Source organism: Euleptes europaea, chromosome 15, assembly GCF_029931775.1.
Source record: "Euleptes europaea isolate rEulEur1 chromosome 15, rEulEur1.hap1, whole genome shotgun sequence".
NCBI classification, from domain to species: domain Eukaryota; kingdom Metazoa; phylum Chordata; class Lepidosauria; order Squamata; family Sphaerodactylidae; genus Euleptes; species Euleptes europaea.
This window is the reverse complement of record NC_079326.1, coordinates 22,069,556-22,087,232: the sequence shown is the minus strand read 5'-3', so window position 1 is coordinate 22,087,232 and position 17,677 is coordinate 22,069,556. Positions and strand designations below refer to the sequence as shown.

Sequence of the window (17,677 nt, the reverse complement as noted above, 5' to 3'; positions counted from 1 at the left end):
TATGGATTTTGGTGGTTCCAGTCTGAGATGAATATTTTCACTTGAATTTATCTCCCTACTTCCCTCTCCCAGTCTCCATTAAATGGCAGCTGCAATGAGGTGGCATAAAGAGTGACATTCTCTTCAACTCTCTCTCTACCTCTGCTGTCCTGTACCTGGAGGGACAGGTGGTAAAGCATAAGGGTCACAGTCAGGCAGCAAGCAGAGTATGAAATGGCCATCAGTGCTGGAGCTGGAGTCTGGGGATCAGCAAAAGAGGCAACAGGGGCTTAGAAAGCTGGAACCTAGGACAAAGGAGCTTTCCAGGCTGAAGCACAAAGCTAGCTTTGTAGGAGATGTTGACCAGCAGAGGTTGGTGTTCCTGGAGGGTTATATAGGGAACTGATAGTCCTACTCTTTCTGTAGATGTGTTATGTCGCTGATCCTGCCAAGGTCCAGAAAGTTGTGCTTCCCCCCCCACCCCGAGTGAGACTGCAGTGTAAGAGGCCTTAAGCTACCAGGAATGTACTTCTCTCCATGATCCACGCTTCAGCATTGGCCTCCCATCTTTGTTCATAGAGTTCTGGAGGTGACTTGGGGTTGCTGGAGGTATATGAATCTACTTAGGATGTGCCCATTGCATGGGATCTTAAATAGGAACCTGCTGTTGGGGAAGAAGCAGAAGGTCTCTCTCTGGAGTTTTCAGGGTGCAGAGTCCCAGGCATTGCAATTGGTCCAGAATGCAGCAGTGCAGGTTCTAACAGTAACATCATGGACACCACATATTCAGCCAGTCCTGTGACATCTGCACGGCTCCAGATAGAATTCCAGATCAAGTTCAAGGTTCTGGTTTTAACTGTTAATGCCCTAAATGGTCTGGGACCACTGCATCTCTGGGACTGCCTCTCCCTATACACCCCTCAGAGAGCCTTACGATCAGCAAATAACCTACTTGAGATCCCTGGACCTGAGAGTGTCTGGCTGTCCTTGACGAGGGCCAGGGCTTTTTGGGCCTTGGTTCAGCCTGGTGGAACTCTCTGTCTAATGAGACCCATGCCCTGCAGGGCTTAGTTGAATTCCACAAGGCTTGCAAGATAAAGATGTTCCGCCAGGCTTATGGCTGAGGGCAGTGACTGTATCATCCAGAAGCTGACCTCCCAGTCCCCCATGTCTTTCCCTTCTTTTCCTTATGTGTGTTCCTACTCTAGTTGTTAGTTTGTCATCCATTTCTCTCTCCCCCCTCCCCCTGCCAGGTGTGGCATTCAGTTGTATAGTAGCTGCTGTAGTAACAGCTCTCCCTGCAGGGAACTAAATTGGTGCTATGCTTTAGAGCAAATTTTTAAATGCAGCGCGTTTATAATGTTTTAATTTGTTTGAATGGTTGAATATATTTTAATGTGTATTTAATTATGATGTTGTAAATATTAGTAGTGTTGTTGTTGTTGTGGTTATATGGTGGATTGTTAAAATAAGTAATAAATTGGATTACTACTTTAGAAGTCCAAAGAAGTCATGCATTTTAGTTGTATGGTTCAGGACATGTATGTTTAGAATAAATATCAGAATATAAGCATTTTAAGGAGTAGCATAATGGATGAAGTAAACATACTTTGGCCGTAACAAATAAACAAAAAACAACATACCACAATTATGAATGGCTTCACTAAACTTCATCCAGTCTGTATCCTTTATCATTTTTATGTGAATGTATCTTTCCAGCAAGAACATGTCAAGCTGACCAGTTTGCTTGTGGGAATGGGCGTTGTATTCCAAATTCATGGCTGTGTGATCGGGAGGATGACTGCGGTGACAAATCAGATGAAGTGGCATCTTGTGGTAAGTTAATCCAGTGTCTTCACATCCAGAACCTTGTTGGCAAATCATACCCTGACTTTTAAATATAATAAAGCGGCCCCATGACATCTGCTCAACAATTCAGTTTCAGCATAAAGACAAAAATTGGGGCTCTGTTGCTTGCTGCTTAAATTTGCTGTAATGTGTGATAACTTATTTATTTGTTGAAATATTTCTATCCTGCCTTTCTGTCTGCTTAAGGGACTGTCAGGATGACTCCTGTGATTTGATCAAAAGGGAAGTTCCACTCTTCTACCCCCTTCTACCCCCTTCTGCCACCTGAACATCTAGAAATACCTGGATTCTTAATGGGGAAAATGATCCGACCCAAAACAGCTGTACCACTGATCAAAACCATTTCCATTTTGTCTAGATTAAGATTTGGTTGTTAGCTTGTATCCAGTCTGATCTCAGGTTTAGGACATCCTCAGGTTCCTTGTGTGTGTGTGATTGAAAAGAGAGATAGGTATCCACGTTTTTTTTTAAATAACACCGCACAACAAATCTCCAGAAAACCTTTCTCAGTAGTTTCATGAGAAAACCTTTCTCAGTTTCATGTGACATTTGCAATGCATGTTCTTGTTTTTATAGTTTGATAATGCTTTCTATTTCAAAATTTGAATTCCATGGGAAACAAGGTTATTATGTGCATGTTACTAAAGGTGTGATGGGATCTGTACATTTTTCGTGATCTTGTACAGAGAAGCACAGAGGGAAGTAGCACCATATCATATCAACACTAGCGCATCATAATCGATGGAGCTGTTATGCCATGGCTGGGATATGTATTATCCAGTGTGAGAGGTGGAAATTATACCTTTGCTCTGGGGATGGGACTCTTATGTCTAATTGTTTTAGCCAGACAGAAAGTCCAGTAAGAACCCAGTGTTGTAGCTGATATTAGTTAAAAAAGTAAAGGTCCCCTGTGCAAGCACCGGGTCATTCCTGACCCATGGGGTGACGTCACATCCTGACGTTTCCAAGGCAGACTTTTTGTTTGTGGGGTAGTTTGCCAGTGCCTTCCCCAGTCATCTTCCCTTTACCCCCAGCAAGCTGGGTACTCATTTGACCGACCTCGGAAGGATGGCTGAGTCAACCTTGAGCCGGCTACCTGAAACCAACTTCCGTCGGGATTGAACTCAGGTCGTGAGCAGAGCTTTTGACTGCAGTACTGCAGCCTAACACTCTGTGCCACAGGGTTCCTAGTTAGCATAGTGCTTTTTCACCGGTTTAATAAGATTTAACAAAAAAGTTGGATGTAAACGTCACTGCAGAGAGTTCACTAATGATTTTATCAAAAGAAGCTCTTTTCCCCCTTTCTTTCTTTCATTATACTGGCAAGGTTACAACTTTCATCAATACTTTCTTTCATCATTTCTGTGAAAAAACGATGAGTTCTTTTGAATATACGAAACCAGTTCTACTTTCATTACTGACTTACTGTGCTTCTGGGAAGCAGTAAAAATATAAGTGGGGGGTGGGAATCAGTTCTATCAACATTCAGTACATTCCCACTTTTAAAAATAAACATTCAAACTTAAGAAATAATAAAAAGTGTACCAATGAAACCTGGTATGAGATGCGTACAACAATCCAAGAATGAGGCTAGTATAGGCAAAGTTTAACAAAAGTATGTTGATTAAGAATGCTTCATATTATCATGTGTATTGCTTTTAAAGAGGGTGCAGTCCTGGGCTTGGATCCTAAGATGCCATTCTATTGTTGCAAGCTGGAGCTGGCAACCCTAGCCAGGTCTAAAAAGCCAAAATAGCCCTGAAAGGGGCCCTGCCCCCCTTGCCTTTTACTCACAGAAACTCCAAGCCTGAAATGCTGTGGTTGCCTAGCAACAGTCACTGAGGGAATCAGTTTGTTAAAGCTACATACATTCCTTTTATCTTTTTTGCTTTAAAACCCCTCCCCCATGTCTGTGTGTGTGTGTTTGTAAAAGACTCCATATTTTTTTCTGCAAACCTGGGGTGTTTTTCACGTTTGTAGAGATATCTGTCTTGCCCATTCACCTCTCCAGTCTCTGGATTTAAGTATCCTCAGATTTAGCTGATGTGGCTATTAGTATATAGATTTTACAGAGAACTGTCTTAGCATTTGAAGTACAGTGATCCACACAGTAACCCTGTACATTAGGCGGTGTTGTTATTCCCATGTTGCAGATGGGAGGCTGAGGCCAAGAGATGTGTGATGTGCTATGTGAGTTCATAACCTGTCAGTTAATTAAAGCCTAAGATAAGGTTTAAAGTTTTGAAGACCTATGTCATACCTCCTAGTCATACTACTACTTCACATTGTCTCTGTAAAATGTATCTGCTGCTTTTTAGAAAAAAAAGAAATCTTTGCCTGTGATATTGCTAAAAAAAAAAAGGCAATTATCGTTTGAAATCTGGAACTCTGCCAGATATTGACACCAGTTATGTTAGCACATTTTTGTATACATCTAGCATCCAGGTACAAAATATGGGACCTTTGACAAGACATCCTTAGTATCTTGATTAAAAATGTGATGATATGAAAAGAAGGGTCATGAGTTAATTTTGTTTACCATCAACACGTTAGAAAATTGCATGAGTTTTTCAATAGAATCATGACCTTCATGGTGTTTCAATAATAATTGGTGCTGAGCACTTGTTTACTAAGCACTTTCTGTTTCAATTAAAGCTAAGTTACCAATGGGGAAATCAGAGCATAGTGTTCCACACCTTTGTAGCCACTTTTTCTAATAGGCAAATTTTGCAATGCTGTCCTTGTTCTGAGCCATCTGCAGGACAACAACGAAATTATTGTCTCTCTCTGGTATAATATTGTAATAAAATCACATCTTTCTTTTTAGCAAGGACTGTGGACGATTTTTCTTCCAATTGTGCGAAATTAATTGTAATGACTTTGAAAATGGAGAATGGGATTTGGGATTTAAATTAGTTTCACTTTGAAAGTTATGCTGAATAATTTTGCTAGATCGGGGAGCATTTTTTGAGGGAGAGTCACCAAATTTGCAGCATAGCTGCAAGAGATTGTCCTTGCACGAACCCCAAAGTTTCATAAAGTTTGTGATAGGGGGTTCAATTTTATGGGGTCCAGAAGGGGTAGACTCCATTCCCCGTAGAAAAACATTGTAAACTTTACCATGCATGGAGGAAGGGGTGACCCCTTCCAGACCTCATAAAATCAGACCCCTGACCCAATCTTCACCAAACTTCAGGGTTCATACAAGGAGAATCCCTTTAAGCTAACCTGAAAATTTGGGAACTCTACCTCCAAAAATGCCCCCAATTTTTCAAATGCTTCAAAAAAAATCCCCATAGAATATAATGGACACAATTTTTTCGGCAAACCCAGAAATAAACCCAAAATACAGATTTACTGGTATGAGTATTCAGCTTATTTCGGGTTTGCTGAAAAAATAGGGCCCAATAAACCCGAGCCTGGAATTTACTTTTTTTCCCCCAACCCTATCCTAAACAATAATTGAGAAATGGTGTACATAATATAATGGAGGAACCAATATTCTTGTTGCTACCTTATCTTGGCGTTTCCTAAAGCTGACATATTGCAACATAAGATGAGGCCATCAAAAACACCTTTGATATCATCACGAGCAGAAGGCAAATAGTCACTTGTACAGTTCTACGTGCATTTATACAAGAGCTTATGTAAAGGTAACTCAGTGCTGTAACAGGTAGATTCTCTAGCAGTTTGCCTGCTTCTTCAAACTCTTAAATGAAGTAGGAGAACTTACTTGCATTTAATTTAATTTCCATCATGCAGTGTTTTGTGATGGACAGTAATCCAGTAATCCTGCGAGCAATAGACACCTTTGACATGTAGAAGGGCATCTTTGGATCCATAATCTTCCTCATGATTCCTCTTTTCTTTAGTACCAATTTATCAAGGATTCCTCCTGGAATAGGCTGGCCCCAATACAAGAGCCCTATAATAAACCCCCAAGGCAGGAGACTTGGTCCTTCCAGGAGAAAGTGTTCTGCTCACATCACTCCTATAATCCTTCATCCATACCCACACCCTATCTCCCAGCTTCCAGGACAGCACTGCAGAGCAGACTAAGAATCACACAGACATGGAAGCTATAGAAGCCGCATGTATTTGCAGGCGGAGGGGCCATTGACCCTTTAACCCTGGGTGATAATGCCAGTTGCATTAGCTTCATAATCTTTGATCCAGTCTCTCCATTGAGCTCCTGAGAGATGGCTCTTAGTGTGACCCTTTGCAAATGATAATGATAATATTCTACAACTGACAGATTTGAAAATCTCTCTTTAACTATTATGAGTTATAACTATTTCTTAAGCAGTCCTTATTTTTTCCACCTTTTTGTTTAGTTGTCTTTGAAATAAATGGTTCTTTCACTTCCTTCGATCAATTCTTTCTTGTCAAGTTATAACTGATTAATTAATAGTTAGAACAATTATGCTTGTGTAACTGGATGATTTTCAACTGGGTATTCTCAGTAGTGTTAGTTTCCTTTTGAAACCAAGTTTAGAGTGAATAAAGCTGTCACATTAGATTCATAGTCTATTCAATTGTTTGATAAAATGGTTAAATAAATAAATGTATTTATAAAACATATTTAATGTTCAGATGCCTCTTTGCTTCTTTTATCTTATTTTAGACACTAATTCTGATTCAGCACTAACATATTCTAACCTTGTCTCACAAAGAAACATGCTATGTATAATGCAGCACAGGTGAATATTGGGTCTTGCTGTGTTTCACCTTTGTCCTGTTTGCACATAGTTTGCAACTTGGACTGAGAAACTACCAAGTAGGAAGGGGAAAAATGCATTGGCAGTTCTGTTCAGCATTTTCTTAAATAAATAAGCTTGGTGAAATTAAAAAAAAAACTTTCCTCTCCATTGAAAAGCCAAATCCATCCCTGTAAATAATCATAAATACAAAATTATTTTCCCCAAATTAAAGCACTGGAAACCAATGCCTTGGCTGGTTGATAACCATCATCTTCAAAAAGTCTATTAATTCAATTATCTTGATTTGTTGTCTCACTTTTCTCTCTCGTGGAATCTTTCTACTCTTGTTGAACTTTAACAGGCTACGATATTAATATGGCAGCAATTCAGAGATTTGTGTCCAATGGCAGGCAGCATATACAACTGTCATTTCTTTGGGTTGCATTTGGAATTCTCAGATGTGTGCCTTCTTTGAACTTTTGTTTAGAGACTTCTGGCTTGGTTTACTGCCATAAAATGTAGACTACTTTTGCTCCCGTTGTACTCCCCCCGCCCCCTTACTAGACTTGCTGTGTTCTGAACCCTTTGTTAGTACTTAGAGTCAGCTGGCAGGTACCAAAATTTGGGAGCTGTAATTTTCAATCTAAAGGTTAGCTGTCCTAGGACTTAACAGTTCTCTGGAAACACAAACTGGCAACATCTCATATCAAATGCTAAATGCACTTGTTTCCCATTATATCTGGGATTTCTGCCTACAACACCTTTTGTCAGTAATAGGTATCTGCATTTTGGCACAGTCCCTTTGTACCACTGCCTTTTCCCCCTGGGCTCATTTTAATGTCTTACCAATTGCTTACCTCTTTGTTAGATTTTCTAATATTCCATGGGATCAAAAAATTTGCCCTTGTGGGCTCCATGTGCTTGAAACTTTAACACATGTTCTTGTGCAAACTTTATCACAGATTCTCTCTCTCTCTCTCTCTCTCTCTCTCTCTCTCTCTCTCTCTCTCTCTCTCTCTCTCTCTCTCTCTTTCTCTCTCTCTCTTTCTCTCTCTCTGATTATTCATTTCCTTGCAAGATTCCCTGCCCATTTCATATGATGACTTTAATCTATCTATTTAATCTTTTATCTGGAAATGATAGGTATACCATTTTGGCTGTTGCCAAATTTATTTCAGCAGTTCTTACAGTCCATGCAATTGTACTTTACTTGAGTTCACAATAATTGGCAGGCAGGACCAACCTCCCCTTGATTATCAGTGATGCTGGTTTGTGGTTTCTCCTCTTTGGGTATTAATCCAGTTTTAAATTATATTCTGAAATTATAGTTACACTTGAGTTTAGATTATTGTTAAATTTTGTAATCATGCCATTTTAATCTATGATTGTTTTGTCAATATTTTTTAGACATTTTATTTTCTCTTATGTTGTAAATTGACTTCCTCAAAGAAAGAAAGTAATACTGAAAATTATTCTTTTAAAAATAAGATCATGTACTTGTGAGGAGGGATTTTTAAACATAGGTTGGATTTACATCAGATTGGTTCTGATTTAAATCACATGATCCATTAGGGGAAAAACTGCTGAATTCCTATTGTATTTAATACAATCAAGTGTCTGATGGGCAGGTTTTTGGTTTTTTTTCTTATAAAACAAATGTTGAAATAGTTTATACATGTTATATTTATCTGTTTAAGGTGCAGCTGTCAACATTACAGTTTCAAGTATAATGGAAATCATTTATTTTGCCTACTTAATTTCACCAACATCAGAATGGTGCATTTCATAAAGATTATTGTCAATTTTTTACTCTAGTGACATAATGTTCAAAATAATATTATTTGTAATGTTTTCTGAGCATTTCAGCAGTAGGTAGGTCAAATCTCTGGTGGCCAGGCAGCAGTGGCAATGTCTTAGGCCAATTTATACATGGCATTGTCCTGATGTCTACTTAAAATTGTTCTTAAGGTGCATTTTAGATGTTTGCCTCAGAAAACTGAAAACTAGTTTTTGAAACACAGGTACCAACTGACTCGGGTTAAAAGGTAAAGGTCCCCTGTGCAAGCACCAGGTCATTCCTGCCAGTGCCTTCCCCAGTCATCTTCCCTTTACTCCCAGCAATCTGGGTACTCATTTTACCGACCTCAGAAGGATGGAAGGCTGAGTCAACCTTGAGCCGGCTACCTGAAACCAACTTCTGTCAGGATCGAACTCAGGTCATGAGCAGAGCTTGGACTGCAGTACTGCAGCTTACCACTCTGTGCCATGGGGCTTCCTGAAAAATCATTTTGGATGACAAAACACCTTTATGTCTAATGCATTTGCAAAATATTTTTGGTATTGTTTCATGTTCTTTCATATAGAAAGTATTCTCACTCTAATAAAATAAAACTTCACAGAGTTTCAACAGCTGTAATAGCTAATATTATCTTTCTGTGCATATATGATGGAATAGTCGTGCTGAGGTTCTGACGTTAGATATTGGACTCTTCCCCCTCCTTTCAGAATTTCCAACTTGTGACCCGCTAACTCATTTTGTATGCAAGAATGGGAGATGCATCAGTAGCAGGTGGCACTGTGATTCAGGTAAGATCCAGCTGTTCACTTGATAGTCTGTAGACAGGAAGCGTTTGGTATATTGATGAAAAGCAACTTTTATACTTAAGATTGGAATTTAGGATTCATAAAGTAATGTATGAAAAAGCCTAATTGGCCTAAAAAATATAAAAGCAACCATACCGAGATCAAATTTGCTGTAGGACATGGATGGGTATGAATTGTAAATATAATATTCAGTTACTTGAATTGTCATTAAAGTGTCACATTAAATAAAACAATGGGGGATATTATCAGAGTTATTTGGGGGGGGATCTGGAAAAGCATTAATTCTCACAATAAAGGGCAAAGTTAACTTGGGATGGAATGGGGTGGTGGTAATTTCCCCCCAAAAAAATCACTGAAGTCTTAGACTGTGTACTCTTTTAAGAAGTGAGCAATGTCCTGAGGGAGGTTCACACCCCTACCAAGTGGAAATTCTGTGCATGCAGGGAAACGGTAGGCATATTTGTGACAACCCATATAATTTAGGGTGTATTGACATTCTTACTCATATCATATCATTAACCTTTAATAGGCATAGTTCAAAAGACATCTCGTACAGATTCTCTCAATCAAAACCAAATCACACCAACCCAAGATGAACAAACCAGGGCCCCTATCAGGCTCAGAAATATACAGAATATATAAAATACAAATAAATATAAAATATATAAAATATACAACATTATTGAAATTAAGCAAAAGGTTAAAATAATCTGCCCATCCAGCCGGACTGTGATATAATATAATAAACAATAATAGTCATAATCATTGACCATTCACTGGATAAACCGCAATCACAACAGCAACTTAAAATATTAGACGGGCTTCATGGATCCCCGTCTCAATAACATTACTACGCCTTAGTAGTAACTTCACCCTCCTCCATCTAATAATAAATTGTATTCTCTTTTGCATAAAGGTACTAATCCCGACATTATTTTATACAGTAAAATATAATCACTTCATTTAGTATCACTTACGCTATAATTGCATTTCATTAAAACATATACTTCGTTATCACAAATTAACCTATATATGATTATTAAAAGAGTTATAAAAAAGGATTAGATAATGAATAACCTTTAAACATCCCCATTTGAAATTCATTTTCACAGTAAATCCTCCATGCCTCCCATTCCCCCAAAAACAGTGCATTGTCTTTTTGATTTATCAATGCTGTAAGTTTCACCATTTCCATCAGATCCAATAAAAAAAAATGGTGCCCTTATAGTTGGCGTATTTGGAATGCCAAAATTGAACAAGTTACAAGTTACAAATACTTGGATGTGATAGATAATTATAATCTTAATTGGTCGGTGCACAGAAACAACACTATAAAGTCAGCTAAGATCTCTTTGACTCAATTGAGACAATTTTATTATAACAAAGGGAATCAGTATGTTCCTGCTGCAATTAAAATTTTTAATCTTAAATTACTACCCCAAGTTCTTTTTGGCATCCCTATATGGCTTACTTCCTTCTATCATGAAGTTGAGAATCTACAAGCAACATTCCTTAGACAGATTATGGGAATCCCTAAATGTGTATCTGATTTTACAATCTGTCTTGAAGCTGGTCAAAATCTGATTGAGACTAAAGCCTGGTCCCTAGTGATTTGCTATTGGCTTAAGCTTTGGTTCAGAGCTGATCCTGGTTCTCTTCTAAGTATCTTAAAAAATGAATTGCATAATTTATCCTGGGATGCATTAATCAGACATAAAATTAATCAGATTGGGATTGCCCTTGATGACCTTGCTTTGTCAGAAGAAATCTATATATTCAAATATATTAAGCAGCGACTTACTGATATTGAACTACAAAAGTTTCTTCCAGTTCAACCGTATATTTGTTCGCCTGCTATGCTTGGTCTAACTAATTATAAAGGTAAAATGGCTAGCTATTTTTCTACTCTGGATGTACCTTTACAACGTAGAGCTTTTCTATTCCTAGAGTAAATGCCTTTCCATTTAAGATGCTCTCTGGTAGATATTCCCAGATTCCAAGGCATAAACATCTATGCTCTTGCAACTCTAATTCTATTGACACCATTGATCATATAATTTTAGAATGTCCTCTTTATGAATGTCTGCGGGAAAGATTGCTATCTACTTTATTAGCTACCAAAAGATTTTTGAATGATCTTAAATATCAGTTTCTTTTTAACGATTCGATCCCTGAAATAACTAAGATGGTGGCCCAATATCTTGCAGAAGTGCTTAAGATTAAAACTGCTTTTAATTAGTATATTTTATAATATCTTAGTTGATATGGAATTTTATTGTATGTGTCCAATCTATATTATGTTTTAAGTGTATTTTATATTTCATTTATGATTATGGCATTGTAATTATGCCAATAAAGGTTTGTGTTTGTGTATTGACATTGTACAAACATACACCCAGAGAGCTATACTCACAATTTGCATAATATTATGATCTCGTTGAAGGCAAATGAGGGCAAATGTCTATGAAAATTAGACCCACACAGATACAAATTTAAAGTTAAACTAAAATTTGGTGTCATGGCACGCGCCTCTGAGGGCATGCTAGAAGTGCCCTCTTTTAACTATATTGTTCAGTCTATGGTTGGAGAAGAACTGACGAAGCACAAACCCCATGTGGGTGTGTGAAACAGCTGCACTGAGCTAGCTGTGCTGTTTGCTTTCTCCAAGCTGTCTCAGCGCTGCCGTCTGGATCTCTCTCAGCGCACATTCCTTAAGTCAGCCAAGGAACTGAAACTTTCACATATCAAGCAACAGACTGCTACAGACTATAGCCTGTTACACATTCTTTTTTCTGCATTTGAAGTGCGACTGCTAATTGAGAGTGTATCGCTTTAACAAGTTGTATGAACTCCCTCATTGTTTATGGAATTGCTTATGCGGTGTTTGGGTGATAATACATATTGGCAAATAGAGCCAAGTTATTAAATGAGCTATCACGTTGTTGTTTTATTACTTTGTTCAACGTGAAGGTATATTTTTTTTTCTACAGTTGAAATAAAGCATAAATAAAAATGGCTATGCTTTTTTTTCCCCCAGATGATGACTGCAGTGATGGCAGTGATGAACTAGGCTGTACTCATTCATGCTTTGACAGTCAGTTCAGATGTTCTAATGGCAGATGTATTCCAGGTCATTGGACTTGTGATGGTGACAATGACTGTGGAGATTTCAGTGATGAAAAGCAAACAAACTGCACCAAGGAAGGTTGGTATTTTATAAATCTCCCCCCTCCCCCACCTTCTGAGGTGTAAAATATTTCACAGACTTCCATGTTTATACGTTGGCAGGTGAATGCCAGCAGATGTGCATTCTGGAATTTCATCACAAAAAGTCTGATACTAGGGTCTTCATATTAACTGTGATACTTCACTTCTGTTTCTATAACATTTTCATTTTATTATCATTTGCTCTAACATATACCGAGTTCAAATGATGAAATTAAATCTCAGCACTCGTTTTTACTACTTCTGAAATAACACTGCTTAAATTACTTGTTTGCATTTTGCCATACTTTATTACATGAATGTCTATAAGAATTGACAGCAAAACTGTCCAAAAACATGTAGAGGATCAGAAGAAATGTTTTATAACCAAAAGCACCAACTGTGTTCATTTTCAGTGTAACAAATGAAGAGTTTGTGCTTATATACAGTGCATTTTAATTTTATTTTTTATATTTGTGTAGGCTGTATTTGTTTTTATTGTGTGTTTCTTATTGTTGTAAGCTGCCTAAAGCAGGCTGGATAGGTGGCATACAAATTTTCTAAAGAAACGAGGAAAATAAATTGTGTCAGATCAAGATCACAATGCAATTAAAGTTAGTCTCATTGAAAGTAACTTTAGGTTACTTGTAAATAGCTTAGTGTAAATCACTTTCCACATGCAAGGACTTATTTTTGTTGTCCTTCGATGTTTTGAAAAATAATACCAAATTGGCTTTCATACAAAAAGGAATGATAGACTTTTAAATCTTCATAAAATGTCAGAATTTAGCTGTAAAGATTTCCCTCATCTTGATTCTTTAAATACCAAGAATTAATATTTAAACATTAAAAACAACATGAATTATTTAATCAGTGTGTGTTTACCCACAGGCTACAGTTTAGCTTGAGGCTAAGCTGTTGCTGAATACGTGATTCTAACTATAATGCTTAAAATTTGATTTGCAACTCCTTATAAAATTTGGCTCACACTTTATATTTAGCCAATTTTATCTGTACTGTATTATTAGTCTTTCAGGTTGGAAAGATATGTTTGTTGGTGAAAGATTATCCGTGCAATGCTGAAGGAGGGGTGGAACAACATAGCTGGTGTGACCCCTATGCTGGCGTCCATGCCATTTATGCCATGCTCGCTTCGGCATCCTGGGGGCATTCCCGGGGGTGGAGCTGCCTTTAGGCAGATTCCTAATCCCTTTGGGGCTGAAAACACACCAATTTTGCTGGCGTTGAGATAAGCCTACAAAATCATGGCACAGCCTTGTTGAAGTCTATGGGGATTTCCATAGGGTTCTCCCCCCCCCCGCCTGCAAAATACATTTTTATTGTTTTTTCGGCTTGCTGTGTTGGCAGCAAGCCACTCCAGCCATCACTTATCTACCCCCGCTTTTCAGGAAGGGGCTGCCCAAGTAGTTGACTAGGAGTAATCTTCAAAGAAATCTGAGAAACAGTTGTATTAATTGATGCTTTTAATTAAGTTGATTAAAGTGAGGATTCTGAATTGCAATCCGTTCTTCATAAACTGTATAGTACTTAAACTTGCTTTGTGTAGTGTATCTAAGAAGTGCGCTCAAAGTACTCTAGAGCCTACCAGGTCTGTATACATCCAGAACGCTTGGCTGCTATGAGGCCAAGATCAGTATGCCTGAAGCTAAAGGGCGACCAGAATAGATCACTCAAACAGGAAATTGGATGGTTGGTCAAAGAATCAATATCATATGGATGACTGGCCAAAGAACCAATATCAAGAGTTGATTCCTAAGCAAATATCAGACAATCATTGAGAAATGTTTATCAATTCCAACAGCAGCATTACCCATTGCTGTTTTTCTCAGCAGCCACGAAGAGTTGACCATTGGGTCAATGCCATGGTATAACTATTTAGAATTCTTTCCAAAGGCAGAGTTGACTGGTTCCAAATTTCATGCCCGGTATCGACAAGAACACAGCTAAACCTCTCATGCTACAGTTTACAGCGCAGCTTTGCAACACCAGTTACAACTTAGAACTTTCTTCTGGCATATGCAGAATGATAGTAGCTGCTTAAAATTCTCTGATGGGAAGAAAAATGATTGTGCCAAATAGGGATTATATTTCCATACTCTTATAACCACTGAAGTACGGTTGGGTCTTGCTGGAAAGACTACTGTCTGGCATGGGAAGCATTTTTTTTTCTCAGTGCATCAACATAAATACCTTACATGCCAGAGTCTAGAATATGAATATATTTGAGTTCTGTATTATAGAATCTGATATATAGGAAAGTGCGGAAGATATATATGCAGTGCGGAAGAATCCTGTGAATCCTCCAAAACACTGCTTCTCCCTGGCTTTGAAACTCTGTGAAGTGATGGCTTTGAGCAAAGGCTACCTGAAATTGCTTCGAAATAACATGACAGAGACTTCAAAGAGGACTGAAAGCAATTACATTTCTGAATCTTGCAAAAGCTGAATTTGCGGTACAAATATTTGTAAAATATCCTTAGGTAGCCTTGGTGTTCTTACAGTCTTCTAGTAAAATAAAGAGACAAGTTGCTTCAGTTCAACAATTTTCTGATCATTTTTCGGACCAGGAGAGAGAGAGACCGATAAAAGGAAGTGAGTCCTTTAAAAAGATGTTTTTAAATTTAAAGGAAGCAATGATTTGTAACAACTACAGTGACTGAAAATAAAAGCAAGAATGAAATACTGCAACCCTTGAATGAAAAGCATGCTCGGAATACATTTTGCAGGATAGAAGTAAGAAATCTGGGTCTTTAGATTAAGAGAGATGAATAAGGAAGAGGATGGCTGAGGTCCCAGATTTATTGGAGATTGCCTCCAGCTCCATCCCATCAGCCTCCACTTCTAGTAACCAGAGGAATGAAATCACTAGAAGTCAGGTGATAATTGACTAGATCAAGAAATAGCCTCTTTTCTTTACAATTAAGGTTGCCAGGTCCCTCTTTGCCACTGGTGGGAGTTTATTGGGTGGAGCCTGAGGAGGGCGGGGTTTGGAGAGGGACTTCAATGCCATAGAGTCCAATTGCCAAAGCGGCCATTTTCTCCAGGTGAACTGATCTCTATCAGCTGGAGATCAGTTGTAATAGCAGGAGATCTCCAGCTAGTACCTGGAGGTTGGCAACCCTATTTACAATAGTTACACAACTTAACAAAACAACAGGATGCCTTTAACAAAAGATAAGGAAATTAAACTAAATTATGAACAGACTATAAGGCAAGACTAATGACCTGAAAGTAGTGAGTCCTTTACATCAATTGCCAATTGTTTTCCCCCTCACTTCAGGCATTTTGGCCTTCATTCTCATTACCACTACAGGGTCCTTAGCTGGATACATCTACAGGCCTCCAAACTGACAGTCACTCAAAAGAGCTGCTGCTGGTGGAGGACTAGATGTAGACATCTTTCACTGTATTTGATCAGTTTCTCTCTTAGTAGGTCCAAATGCATGGCTACTAAGTGCTATTCTAACATTACAAACATAGATATATCTCTTACATGCACAAACACACAAGGTAGTTAAGATGTGCATGCTAATTTCAACTCACTTTGTGAATTTGTCTTTGAACTATATCTGTAAACTTAATTCCAGATCCTGTCAATTCTGTTGGTTGCAGATTGGTATGTCAACTTTATTGAGCTGTACAAAACATTTTGATATGTGTGCGTGATTAACCACTATGATGCTTGTATCATAAAACCACACGAAGAACACTGTTGTTACCATTCGAGACTGCACAAACTGAAGACCACTGTTGTTACTAATCTAGGGTACTACTTGATACAGCATGCATTACAGTTCCAGGAAATGCATCATCAATCAATAGCCACATTTGCAATGGAGAAATGCATACTACTGGAAGCTTACTGAATATGAAGATTATCATTGATAGTGGGTTGAATCCATTGCCTTCTGGAAACTTGTTCCACAGCTACTGACTATCAGAGGGCACTCCAAAACAATATGTCACATAGTTGAAGCAAGGAAGCCAAAATTGTCTTCTTTCATAGAATCATAGAGTTGGAAGGGACCACCAGGGTCATCTAGTCCAACCCCCTTCACAATGCAGGAAACTCACAACTACCTCCCCCACACACCCCCAGTGACCCATACTCCATGGCTAGAAGATAGCCAAGATGCCCTCTCTCCCACGAACTGCCCAAGGTCATAGAATCAGCATTGCTGACAGATGGCCATCTAGCCTCTGCTTAAAAACCTCCAGGGAAGGAGGTTTATTTCTGTATGAATGGAACAACCTCATGCAAGAGTAGGGGTATGGTTCCTTCCAAGTAGGGATTGCTGAGGAAAGGGAAGCCACTTGAATTATCTGCACAAACTCACTCTTTTCCCAGAATAATTGGATCCAATCCAGTATCTGTCGAACGCAGATTTTAGGTATGCGATTGGGACAGGAGCAGGGTGCTTGCTTGTTTTGTATGTTTCAATACTGTTGTCCTATGCAAGCACAGACAAGATCAAAGAAGAACTGATGCCGCAGAATATGATTCATCATTTCTCTTCCGAGACTTTAATCCAGTGTTTGGAAAGGGATGGCTGATGAGAAAAGCACTTAATTTAGTTGTATTATTGTTTTGCATTAGAAACAGTCTCTCTTGGAGGATGCAGCGGGAAAGAATTTCAGTGCCACCCGGATGGAAACTGTATTCCTGAGTTATGGCGCTGTGATGGTGAAAAGGACTGTGAAGATGGGAGTGATGAAAAATATTGCAATGGAACTCTTCGCCCGTGTGATGACAAGACAAAATTCTCCTGCAAGACCACAGGTACCCTGCAGTGTGTGTGGAGTTTAAACCACATGACTGTACTGTTTGGATTACAGCAGACTCCCAAAACATGCCATGGGTTCTGGAGCAGAAAAAATGTATAGCTGGATGTGAATGCTCAGAAGGATAGGTCAAACTCTTGAAGCATATTAGGACCGATAATAAGCTTATTCCACTAGTGAAAGAAGCAAGGATCACTTTGAGAATTCTAAAATGCTTCATAATGGATGTTTTCACACATGCTGAATAAAGCACTTTCAATCCACTTTCAATGCACTTTAACAATCATTTGCAAGTAGATTTTGCTGTTTCACACAGCTGAAAAATCCAGCTGCAAAGTGCATTGAAAGTGCATTACTTGGCATGTGTGAAAGCGCCCAATGTTTTGGTGCATGTGCATTTCTGCTTTGCTATCTGGGAATTGCAGTGTGGAGTTAATTAATTAATTTAAGCTTTTATATGCCATTTTTCTTCCTAGTGGGGACTAGGGCTGTTGAATTTAAAAAAATTCAGTATAGTT

General features: G+C 38.5%; 1 protein-coding gene across 1 annotated transcript in view; it reads left to right on the top strand.

The window, feature by feature from the left end:
* The window catches only part of LRP1B (LDL receptor related protein 1B), a 566,614-nt gene that overhangs the window by 264,185 nt on the left and 284,752 nt on the right, over positions 1-17,677 (top strand). The window contains exons 17-20 of the mRNA XM_056861170.1: positions 1,699-1,815; positions 9,054-9,134; positions 12,190-12,357; positions 16,975-17,157. Of these exons, the coding sequence (XP_056717148.1) occupies positions 1,699-1,815; positions 9,054-9,134; positions 12,190-12,357; positions 16,975-17,157 (549 nt within the window). The remainder of the gene's footprint in view (positions 1-1,698; positions 1,816-9,053; positions 9,135-12,189; positions 12,358-16,974; positions 17,158-17,677) is intronic.